The 11,460-nt window shown below is 38.2% G+C and overlaps 1 protein-coding gene and 1 long non-coding RNA gene across 5 annotated transcripts in view; one reads left to right on the forward strand and one right to left on the reverse strand.

Annotated features, from left to right (window-relative positions):
- The window catches only part of FZD3 (frizzled class receptor 3), a 79,408-nt gene that overhangs the window by 19,038 nt on the left and 48,910 nt on the right, over positions 1-11,460 (forward strand). For 3 of the 4 annotated variants that reach the window (XM_008150746.3, XM_054717608.1, XM_054717609.1), the window contains one exon: positions 5,891-6,087. In XM_008150746.3, coding sequence (XP_008148968.1) covers positions 5,891-6,087 — 197 coding nt within the window. Of the gene's footprint in view, positions 1-5,890; positions 6,088-11,460 lie in introns of those variants that run through there. The other variant, XM_054717610.1, reaches the window with a different exon arrangement.
- The window catches only part of LOC114234832 (uncharacterized), a 69,698-nt gene continuing 62,372 nt past the window's right edge, over positions 4,135-11,460 (reverse strand). Inside the window, exon 4 of the long non-coding RNA XR_003621022.2 lies at positions 4,135-4,350. This is a non-coding gene — a long non-coding RNA (uncharacterized LOC114234832). The remainder of the gene's footprint in view (positions 4,351-11,460) is intronic.

Here is an 11,460-nt window from a genome sequence, read left to right on the forward strand (position 1 = left end):
ACATCGATTGGTTGCCTCCTGCACACACCCCAACCAGGGCCTGCGCCAGGGTGGAGCCTGCAACTGAGATATGTTCCCTTGACCAGAATTAAACCTGGGATGCTTAGGTCTGCAGGCCAACACTCTATCCACTGAGCCAAACTGGCTAGGGCCCAGTAGCTTTAAAAATATATTTTAAAACTTTTTCCCCCTGTATTTTAAAGCTGTTCTTTTTTTTATTTTTAAGTTTTCTCTGAAAGAAGTAGAGTTTCTTTATATATATATATATATATATATATATATATATATATATATATATATATATATTTATTTTTTATTTCAGAGAGGAAGGAAGAGGGAGGGAGAGATGGAAACATCAATGATGAGAGAGAATCATTGATTGGCTGCCTCCTGCACACCCCACACTGGGGATCAAGTCTGCAACCCAGGCATGTGTCCTGACTGGTTACAAACCATGACCTCCTGGTTCATAACTTGATGCTCAACCACTGAGCCACACCAGCCCAGCTAAATCTGTTCTTGATGGATGCATTGGTTTAACACAAACTTCTACTTCATTCCTGGAAGTGATAGTTACATAGTTTATTGCCACAAATAGTTTACTGTTACATATTGGTTATCACATCCATTATCCAGTTAACTTCTTTTTTTAAAAATTAAATCTTTATTGTTGAAAGTATTATATATATCCCCTTTTCCCCCCCATTGATCCCTTTTAGCCTGCTCCTGCCCCCCCCACCCCACCCCAGGCCTTCACCATCCTATTGTCTGTGTCCATTGGTTATGCATATATCCATACAAATTCTTTGGTTGATCTCTTCTCACCCACTCACCCTCCCCCGCCTTCCCTCCGAGATTCTGCACTTTGTTCTATGCTTCTATGTCTCTGGATCTGTTTTGTTCATCAGATTCCACATATGAGTGATATTTGTCTTTCTCTGACTGGCTTATTTCACTTAGCATAATATTCTCCAGGTCCCTCCATGCTGTTTCAAAGGGTAAAAGCCTTCTTTTTTATTGCTGCATAGTATTCCGTGATATACATGTACCACAGTTTTTTAATCCACTCATCTACTGTTGGGCACTTGGTCTATTTCCAGATCTTAGTTATTATAAATTGTGCTGCTAAGAACGTAGGGGTGCATACATTCTTTCTGATTGGTGTTTCAGATTTCTTAGGATATATTCCTAGGTGTGGGATCACTGGGTCAAATGGAAGTTCCATATTTCATTTTTTGAGGAAATTCCATACTGTTTTCCATAATGGCTGCACCATTCTGCATTCCCATCAGCAGTCTTCATATCCTCACCAGCACTTGTTATTTGTTGATTTGTTTATGGTAGCCATTCTGACAAGTGTGAAGTGATACCTCATTGTTGTTTTTATTTGCATCTCTCTGATGATCAGTGACTTTGAGCATTTTTTCATGTCTCTTGGTCATCTGTATGTCCACTTTGGATAAGTGTCTATTTAGTTCCTTTGCCCATTTTTTAATTGGGTTGTTTGTCTTCCTTTTGTTAAATTGTATGAGTTCCTTATATATTTTGGATATTAACCCTTTATCAGATGTATCATTGGTAAATACGTTCTCCCATACAGTGGGCTCCCTTTTAATTTTGTTGATGGTTTCTTTTGCTGTGCAGAAGCTTTTTATTTCGGTGTAGTCCCATTTGCTTATTTTCTCCTTAGTTTCCTTTGCCTTAGGAGATGTATCTGTAAACATATTGCTATGAGAGATATCTGAGATTTTGCTGCCTATGGTTTATTTTAGGATTTTTATAGTTTCACAACTTTTATTTAAGTTCTTTATCCATTTTGAGTTTATTCTTGTGTATGGTGTAAGTTGGTGGTCTAGTTTCATTTTTTTTGCATGTATCTGTCCAATTTTATTGAAGAGACCATTTATTGAAGAGACTTTTTTGACTCAATGCATGTTCTTGCCTTCTTTGTCAAATATTAATTGAGCATAATGGCTTGGGTTGATTTCTGGGGTCTCTGTTCTGTTCCATTGATCTATATGTATGTTTTTGTGTCAGTCCTAGGCTGTTTGATTACAGTGGCTTTATAGTATAACTTGATATCTGTATTGTGATTCCTTCAACTTTGTTGTTCTTTTTCAAGATTGCTGGGCTATTCGGGGTCTTTTTTGGATCTCGAGTATTTGTTCTAGATCTGTGAAATATGCCGTTGGTAGTTTAATAGGAATTGCATTGAATCTGTAGATTACTTTGGGTAGTAAATGATGTTTATGATGTTAATTCTACCAATCCATGAACGTGGTATATTCTTCCACTTGTTATTATTTTTCTCTAGCTCTTTTTTCAATGTCCTGTAGTTTGCCGAGTACAATCTTTTACCTCCTTGGTTAAGTTTATGCCTAAGTATCTTATTTTTTTTAATTTTTATTTTTTTGCAATGGTAAATGGGATTGTTTGTTTAGATTCTCTTTCTGAGAATTCATTATTGGTGTGTAAAAAAGCCATCGATTTTTGGGTGTTAATTTTGTATTCTACTACATTGCCGAATTCATTTATTAAATCTACCAGTTTTTGGTGGAATCTTAGGATTTTCTATGAACAATATCATATCTTCTGCGAATAATGAGAGTTTTACTTCCTCCTTTCCAATTTGGATGCCTTTTACTTTTTTCTTCTTGTCTGATCATTGTGGCTAGGACTTCCAGTACTATCCTATATAATAAAGAGGTAATATGCAAATTTACCCTCACACTGCAACACCATCACAAGATGGCTGCCCTGCCCAGCCCCTCCCCTGACCCCACCCCTGATCAGCCTCTCCCACCCCAATTGAGAGTGGGGCGGCTAGCCAACCTCCCACTCCCCCACAGCCCCTCACCCAGGCCGACCACGCCCCCACGCTTTCCCGGGGCTGGGGGTACCCCAGGCAGGCTGCAGGCACGGTGTTGGTCAGAGGCAAAGGTCCTGGCTGTCCCTGGTCTAGAGAGTCCAGAAAACCTCAGCAGTGACCAAAGACCAAGACTGTGTGGAAAGGTCCCTGCCAGCGCTTATGGCTCAAAGTGCCAGGAGGAGGCGGAGCGTCTTGAACCTGCAACCCTGACCGTCTGCACACCAAGCCTTGGGGCAGACCATGGCGGTGGCGCCTGTGGTTGAAAAGGGGAGAGGAGGGAGCTGGGGTCGGATCTGGGAGGGGCCTAGAGTCTTCAGGAGCAGCCCGCCTGCCGAGGTTGCTTGTGACCCTCACACTTGGGCTTGGTCAAAGCTCCCGGTCAGCTCTGCCACTTGCCTTCCAGGTGCGGCTAGCCCTGAGGTGGCTGGCATTGCGCTTAGAGAAGCAGTTGTCACTGAGCTCAGTTAAATAAGAGAAATCAAAGAGCTGAGAGTAAATATCCTTCCAGCCCCTTCCTACGCCACCCCTGGGCGAGGAGGGCTGGGGATGGGGGTAATGGAAAATGGCTGCTGCTTTGCATTTTATAATGAAAAGACTCCTATGTAGAGAGGAAAGCTGATTTGTTTCCAGCAACACCTGGCGTGTTCCCTGTCCCAGCACCTAGCAAAGGTTTGTCCACACAGCCATGTTGGCCTGGCTCCTGGAATGTTGGGAGCAGGTTTGAGCTGCATTGATTTAAAAAAAAAAAAAAAAAAAGTAAAAATTGAAAAACACCTCTTTGTACTCAAATGGCACTATAAAATGCAGATTACAGCATCTGATTTTGTCTTCTATGTTAATTTTGAGGCAGAGCACAAATAGGTTCATGGGAAAAGCAGAAAACACAAAGGGAAAGGGAGATGATTCTGCTGTCCACAGCACTGAATGTTGTTTTTTGTGTGTGTGTTTTTGTTGTTGTTATTTTTCCTTCTGTTCTTCAAGTCATTATATGCCATTTAAACCACTTTATGGCCTTAGGTAATGAGCTAATGCTTCCTCTATTAAGAACAAGCAGCAGTGCTTTCATATGAGTCACTTACATTTAATCCATTCAAATGGAGCATACTGCGTGGAGAGAATGGTAAGTGTCATTATATAAAGAAGTTGGCATTATGATGCTGTCTGGCTGAAGATCTTATTTATTTTGCAATTTAGAGAACGTAGACAAATAAGGCTTTGAAAATGAATCTGCATGCTTAAGTGCATGACTTTATTTTCATCTGTAACGACCAAACGACTGGTCACCAGTAGGTGCATTGATGGGTCCCGTGGCGCGGTGGGTCTGGGTGAGGCTGTGTGGTGCCGGCCAGGGCCAGGGGACCTGAGGTTGCACCCTTAGCGCCAGGACATGAGGCTGTGTCCCCCGCCCGGCAGGGCTTGATGGCGGTGGGGCCGGCCAAGTCTTGGTGTTGCCCAATGGGGGTGGGGCCGGCCGGACACTTCTATTATAGAGAAAGGGCAAATAGCAATATTAAAATATTTCCTCTAATTAATTCCCTTTTAATGTGCACAAATTTCGTGCACCGGGCCACTAGTGTTGAATAAGAGTAATGAAAGCCAACATCCCTGTCTACTGTTCTACAGTTAACTTCTTTGACATCAGTTTCTTTAAGTTATTCTTGCTTTTCTGACTGTATTGTGTATAGAAGATCTCTTGTAAATATTTATCAGTGTAATAAATTGATTCTTACTCAATAGGCCTGATAGTTAGAATATTTGTTATTAATTCAAAATCAATAATGACTCTTAAACTATTATGTAAACAAGTGAAAAAATATTTTTCAAAAGTCCATTTGTGCCCTAGCTAGTTAGGTTCAGTGGCTAGAGTGGCATTCTGCTGACTGAAGGGTCCCGGGTTCCATTCCGGTCAAGGGCACATGCCCGAGTTTCAGTCTCTATCCCCAGAGTGGAGTGTGCAGAAGGTAGCCAATCAAAGATTCTCAGCATTGATGTTTCTATCTCTCCTCCCTTCCTCTCTGAAATCAATAAAAATATATCTTTAAAAAAAGCCCAGCCCAACCAGCGTGTCTCAGTGGTTGAGCATATCGACCTATGAACCAGGAGGTTGGTTCGATTCCGGTCAGGGCACATGCCCGGGTGGCAGGCTCCATCACCAGTGTGGGGCATGCAGGAGACAGCCGATCAGTGATTCTCTCTCATCATTGATGTTTCTATCTTTCTCTCCCTCCCTCTCTGAAATCAATAGAAATATATATATTAAGAAAAAAAGCCCAGATGTACACTTCTTGGGATATTTGATCTATTCCTGTGGTTATAATGATGATTTAATATGGTTTTCTGTTTGGAGCCACTATTTATTCCTTTTTGCTTTCTTAATATCAGCTTATAGTTAGCTCTGTTTACATCAAGTGATTTCAGAGTTTGAAGAACTCTCTTTTGTTTTATATTTAATTTTTAATGTAAAAAGAACAAGGAAGTATGAGAAAACGTGAGAGATCTTTTCCCTACTTCTCTCCCTCAAAATAACTAGTTTACTTCTCTTCCTCCTCTCTCCTTCCTTTGCACTTCTTGTCTTCTCTCCTGTTGATACACATTAATTGAAGAAAATATAGAAATTGAAATACATAAAAGGAAGAATATTAACATTTCTTGTAATCTCATCACCAAGTAATAACCACTCTTTTGAGCATTTAACATATATCTTTTTTTGTGTTTTTTTTCTTTATAAAATGGAGCATATTGTTATTATTGGTTCTCAGGATTGTCTCTACATTAATATCACCAATAGCAATTAAAATATTCATATAGATTCTGGAATACATCTTAGACTTAACCAAATCAGAATCTCTAGGGGTAGGGCTAAGCTGGTTTGTTCAAAAAAAACAAAAATCCTCCTTCAAAAAATTTAATAACTTTCAGAATTTTTTTAAACAAAAAATTGAATATTGCAATATTATATATAGAAAACTTTAATTTATATATAGATCTTTCTCTAATGGTTCAATTTTAACTTTTTCCTAGCCATTCCACCCTATGGTGAACCTGGATTGTTCTCGGGATTTCCGGCCATTTCTTTGTGCACTCTATGCTCCTATTTGTATGGAATATGGACGTGTCACACTTCCCTGTCGTAGACTGTGTCAGCGGGCTTACAGCGAATGTTCAAAGCTTATGGAGATGTTTGGTGTTCCTTGGCCTGAAGATATGGAATGCAGTAGGTGCGAAAATCATATTTTTATGGATCATTACTTATGTTGCAATATATTTAAAAATTACTTGTCTTGTTCATCAGTTTTTAAAAACTTTTTTAAGTACATATATATTAGTCTTAATTTAAAAATATATACTTTTTTTTTTTAATTTCAGAAAAGAAGGGAGAGGGAGAGATAGAAACATCAGTGATGAGAGAGAATCATTGGTCGGCTGCCTTCTACATGCCCCACACTGGGGATCGAGCCCACAACCCGGGCATGTGTCCTGACTGGGAATCGAACCATGATCTCCTGGTTTATAGGTCAATCACTGAGCCACACCGGCTGGGCTGATTTTTTCTTTTTAAGAAAAAAACACACAAAAAAACGAGTTAAATGAAGTTGAAAATTCCTTCCTTGGTACCTGCCTTGATTTCATTACCTTCTTTCCTCCCCAGAGATGAAGTAATCATGTTAAATTTGTTGTTAATCATTCCTATGTTTTGTTTTTATACTCTTACTACATATATACATATCCATAAGCAACATTATATTTTTTTACATGTACCTATTTTTATATCTTTAGGTCTGGTTCATTCCCTTTAGTTGCTATATAATGGCCAGTTGTATTAATATCCTATAGTTATTTAGTCATCTCCAAAGGATGGTCATTTGGGTTATTTCCAGGATTTTGCTATTATGAGCAATGCTACAGTGAACATTGTCACCTTCATATTTAAAATTAAATTTGTTTATCATCTGACAGTAGTCCTTGGAGGTAGGTAAAAAGCAGGTGGTTTATTCTCATTTGAGAGATGGAAAATGTAAGAAATAAAACATTAATTTCTTGTAGTCAATTCACTGACATTTTGCTTTCTTATCCACTCTCTCCTCAAATACCTGATTGTGTTTATAGTCCCTCTTTAGAAGTTTGTAAATTTTTTGACTGGACCAGAATCCTATTTTGTTTTTTGTATCTAACTCTCATTGTTTAGTGGTCTTTTTATGTTAAAAATTTATATACAAGTATAGAAATCTCATCATGATCTTTATTTCTTTATTTTGATAAGATTAAATCTATTTTATGTCCTCACTATTGCCTGGGATTGCCTAACTCTGAAAGCTTAAATCCTGGCAGGCTGATCTTTCATAACAACTCTTCATTCTTCCACATCTCTCATATTTTTGTTTCTACTGTACCCATCTTTGCTTCATGGACACCCCTAGACTTTTGTGGTTTTTTTTTTTACTCTCCCAATAGACCCATTCCTGATCGTAATTATTTCCTTACTTAGTTTAAGCTTTGTGGTCCATCACTTGAAATAACACGTTTGCTAGCATTTTTAGTTTATTTCTTCCACTATATTTGCTCAGATCCCCAAACTGATTGATTCAACCAATGTCTTATAAATTACCTGTGCTATTATTTTTTTAAATATATTTTATTGATTTTTTACAGAGAGGAAGGGAGAGGAATAGAGAGTTAGAAACATCAATGAGAGAGAAACATTGATCAGCTGCCTCCTACACACCATCTACTGGGGATGTGCCCGCAATCAAGGTACATGCCTTTGACTGGAATCAAACCTGGGACCCTTCAGTCCGCAGGCCGATGCTCTATCCACTGAGCCAAACCGGTTAGGGCACCTGTGCTATTATTTAATGATTCAAACCATAGCAATTCTATTTGCTGTTTGTCTTTGGCTAGTAGGGAAATTTGTGTTCATCCCCCTAAGCACCTAAGCTAAATCTATATAATTCATTTCAAACCCGTATTTCACTTTTATTCTGTATTTGACCCTTATTCCCCTTAACCTCAACCTGTCCTCTCCTGAAAACCAGTTAGGCCATTATATGTGTACTGCTGTAGTCTGTTACATCTCGGACCAATCCTTCTCAATTTTCTTTATTGGATCCTTTACTGCTTTCTGACTATTAAATACTGGTGCTTCTCAGAGTTCTTTTCCTTTTCTCTTTGATTCTACGTGCTTTTCCCAGATAATATCATCTTACTGATTTGAACTTTTATTCATATACTGATGACTATTAAATCTAAATCTTGTAGCTTTGATGTCTTCCTACAAAATTCTAGGTCTGCATATCCAGAGCCATTGGAAATGCTGGCCTGATTTTGTCTCAGATAACTCAGTTTCAACATGTCCAAATTTACTTTATTCCTAGATTATTTTTTTATTGCCTAGAAGTCATCTTCCAACTTTATTGACCTTAACTTCCACATTTAATCAGTTATAAATCCCATTGCTGTATCTAACTAATTTCATAGCTGTCACATTCTCACTGCCTTAAATTGTTTCAGTTCTGGCTCAACTGGTATCTCTGTCCCCATTTTTGCCCAGCTCCTTCTGTCTTCCACACTGCTCTTAGTCACCTTTCTAATTACTTGGGGTAGGGTTATATGAATATATTTATTCAACAATAATTAATTTAACAAATAGTAAGTGGATGTGCTCTGTGTGTGGGCACTATTCTGTGTTGAAGATGAACAGTAAACAAAACATCTCTTTTCTTATGGAGCTAAAATTCTAGTGGTGGGAGATAAATAGATAATGTCAACAAATGCTATTAAGAAAGAGTAGAGATCAGAGACATAGAAGTATGGAACAGACTGATGAATCTCAGAGGGAAGGCAGGGTGGTTGGGTGGGTGAGAACAGATTAACCAAAGAATTTATATGCATATATGCATAACCCATGGATATAGACAGTAGTGTGGTGGTGAAGGCCTGGGGGTGGGGGCACAAGTTGATGAGGGTCAATGGGGGAAAAATACTTTCAACAATAAAGATAAATTTTAAAAAAGAGTGGAGTTAGGTGATAGTGATACGATACAGGGAAGTAGAAGCTCTGTTGTCTGTGGAGGCATTGGGGAAGGCCTTTTTGATAAGGAGGCATTGGAACAGGGACCTAAGTAAAGTGCGAGAACAAATACAGATATCTAGGAAAGAATACTCCAGGCAGAAGAAACAGAGGAACAAGTTCAAAGGTTCTGAAGTGAAAGAATGCTTGGCATATTCAGAGAACAAAGAGATCAAAGAGGCTGGAGCTAAGTGAGGGAGGAAGAACGGAAAGATTAAATAAGATCAAAAAAGTACTGGGGAGGTAGTTTTGTAGCTCTAATAGGAATTTGAATTTGTCTCTGAGAAGGGAAGCCATTAGAGGATTTTGAACAGAAGAAACATGATCATGAGCACAGGAGTGGCTGCTGTGTGGAAGTGGAGATTAATTGGAAGTCCAGGGATGAGGCACTGATGTCAAACTGGGGGGCAGCAGTGGAGAAAAAGAGAAGTGGTCAGATTCTGGAATATCACTAAGTAGAATGACAGGATTTGCTGGTAGATTCTGAAGTGTAAATGAGAGAGAAGATGACCCCAAAGCTTTTGGCCTAGGCAGCTAGAATGAAATTATCGTTTATGGAGATGGAGAAATCTAAGGAGTGAAAATCAAGAGTTTGGTTTTGAGTGAAGGGCAGGTATGTGTTGAATTGGCAGTTAGATATATACAAATACATCCATAAAAATACATAGTATTACTTTACATGGTTTTAAATTTTATCAGTTTCGTACACACACACACACACACACACACACACACACACACACACTCTTCTGCAACATGCTTACCTCTCCAATCTCATCCCTGTCACAAGTCATGCACACCTCATGCTCCAGTAGTACTAAACACACCCTGTTCACATCTGTATGCTTTTGTTTGCATTTCTTGCTAGAACACTGTTTGGCTTACTTCCAATACTGGCAAATACTGATTCAAAATTTTATGTTCAGAGACTTACCCTGTGAAGTCTTTTATAACCTCTTCTCCTAATTAATCCTTCTCTATATCATTTTATACTTTATATAGATTTTGATTGCTTCATGTATCACACTGCTGTCTTTTGTGTTGTCTTTACCAGTATGTAGCTCCTTTTAGACTGAAGGATAGAGATCCTGTTCTTTTGTCTGTTTATGTTAAACCCCTGGCATACTTCAGGATTCCAATAAATGCCTGAATGCAGTAAGTTTCTGTCTTTATAATTCCAAGCCCTGTGAAGAAAATGGTTTGTATCAAAAAATAAAAGATTAATACACTACAGCATAAGGTTATGCATGCATTTGTCAAACAATATAAATGATAGTTCCTTGGAAACTATTTGATGCATATAAACTAGTAAACATTTAGTTAGTAAGAGTCTGAGGACTTAGCAACTGCTACTGGCAAGAAAATTGAAGATGCAGGAAGGTCATAAGAATGGTACTGTTAGTCATGTATGTATGTCTGCCCTATTTTCTCTGTCCTGAGGCTATGACACTCTCAAGTTTGTGGATCTGGAAAATTGTTAAAATGCAGATTTCTTGGGCCCTAACAAAAGAGTATATTGTAATATGATTTGTGGTGGTGGGGACAGAATTTACATTTTAAAAGGATCTTAAGTTTTCTCATGCACTTTAAAGTTTGAGAATAACTGGATTAGAGAATGCAATGGATTGGAGAGAAATTAGGGATGGTAGGAAGGAAATAGTTGAAATTAGAGACCTTAGGAGGCCTTTAATTAACCAATATGATAAGCAGAGAATGACTGTAAAATGAGGGGAAAACACTAAAATCTTTAGCTTTCTAATTCCAACCCCTGTGAAGAAAATGGTTTGTATCAAAAAATAAAAGATTAATCCACTACAGCATAAGGTTATGCATGCATTTGGCAAATATAAGTGATAGTTCCTTGGAAACTATTTGATGCATATAAACTAGTATATAAGCCACTTATAAGGATTTTTAATGTTAATCTAACTCAAAATACCTTGGAACATGCATTTAGGGAATATTTTTAACTCTTATGTTTAAGTAAGTTCTATGTGAATATAGGGTAAATTGAAGACTATACTGTAGTTAGACCAAACTAACTTCTAGCTTCTATTCTGTTGGAACTATATACTTATATTTATTTATTTTACTTGTTTTATATATATGTTTATATTTTTAAATGCTCTAAACTGTGTTCTAAATAGTTTTTATATATACCTTTTAAAATATATATCTTTTTTATTGATTTCAGAGAGGAAGGGAGAGGAAGAGAGAGAGAGAAACATCAGTGATGAGAGAAAGTCATCGATCAGTTGCCCACTGCACGCCCCACACTGGGGATTGAGCCTGCAACCCAGGCATGTGCCCAGATCAGGAATTAACCAGTAATACTAAACCACTGAGCCATGTTGGCTGGGCATATACCTTTTTTGGATGGCTATGCTTGACCATTTTAAGAAAGAATACTGTTTTCGTTGTTGTTTTAATCCTCACCCAAGAATTCTAGAGAGACTGAGAGGGAGATGGCAGGGAGAGAGAGAGAGAGAGACAGACAGACAGACAGACAGACAGACATATCGAC

Source organism: Eptesicus fuscus, chromosome 6 (assembly GCF_027574615.1).
Source record: "Eptesicus fuscus isolate TK198812 chromosome 6, DD_ASM_mEF_20220401, whole genome shotgun sequence".
Lineage (NCBI taxonomy): Eukaryota > Metazoa > Chordata > Mammalia > Chiroptera > Vespertilionidae > Eptesicus > Eptesicus fuscus.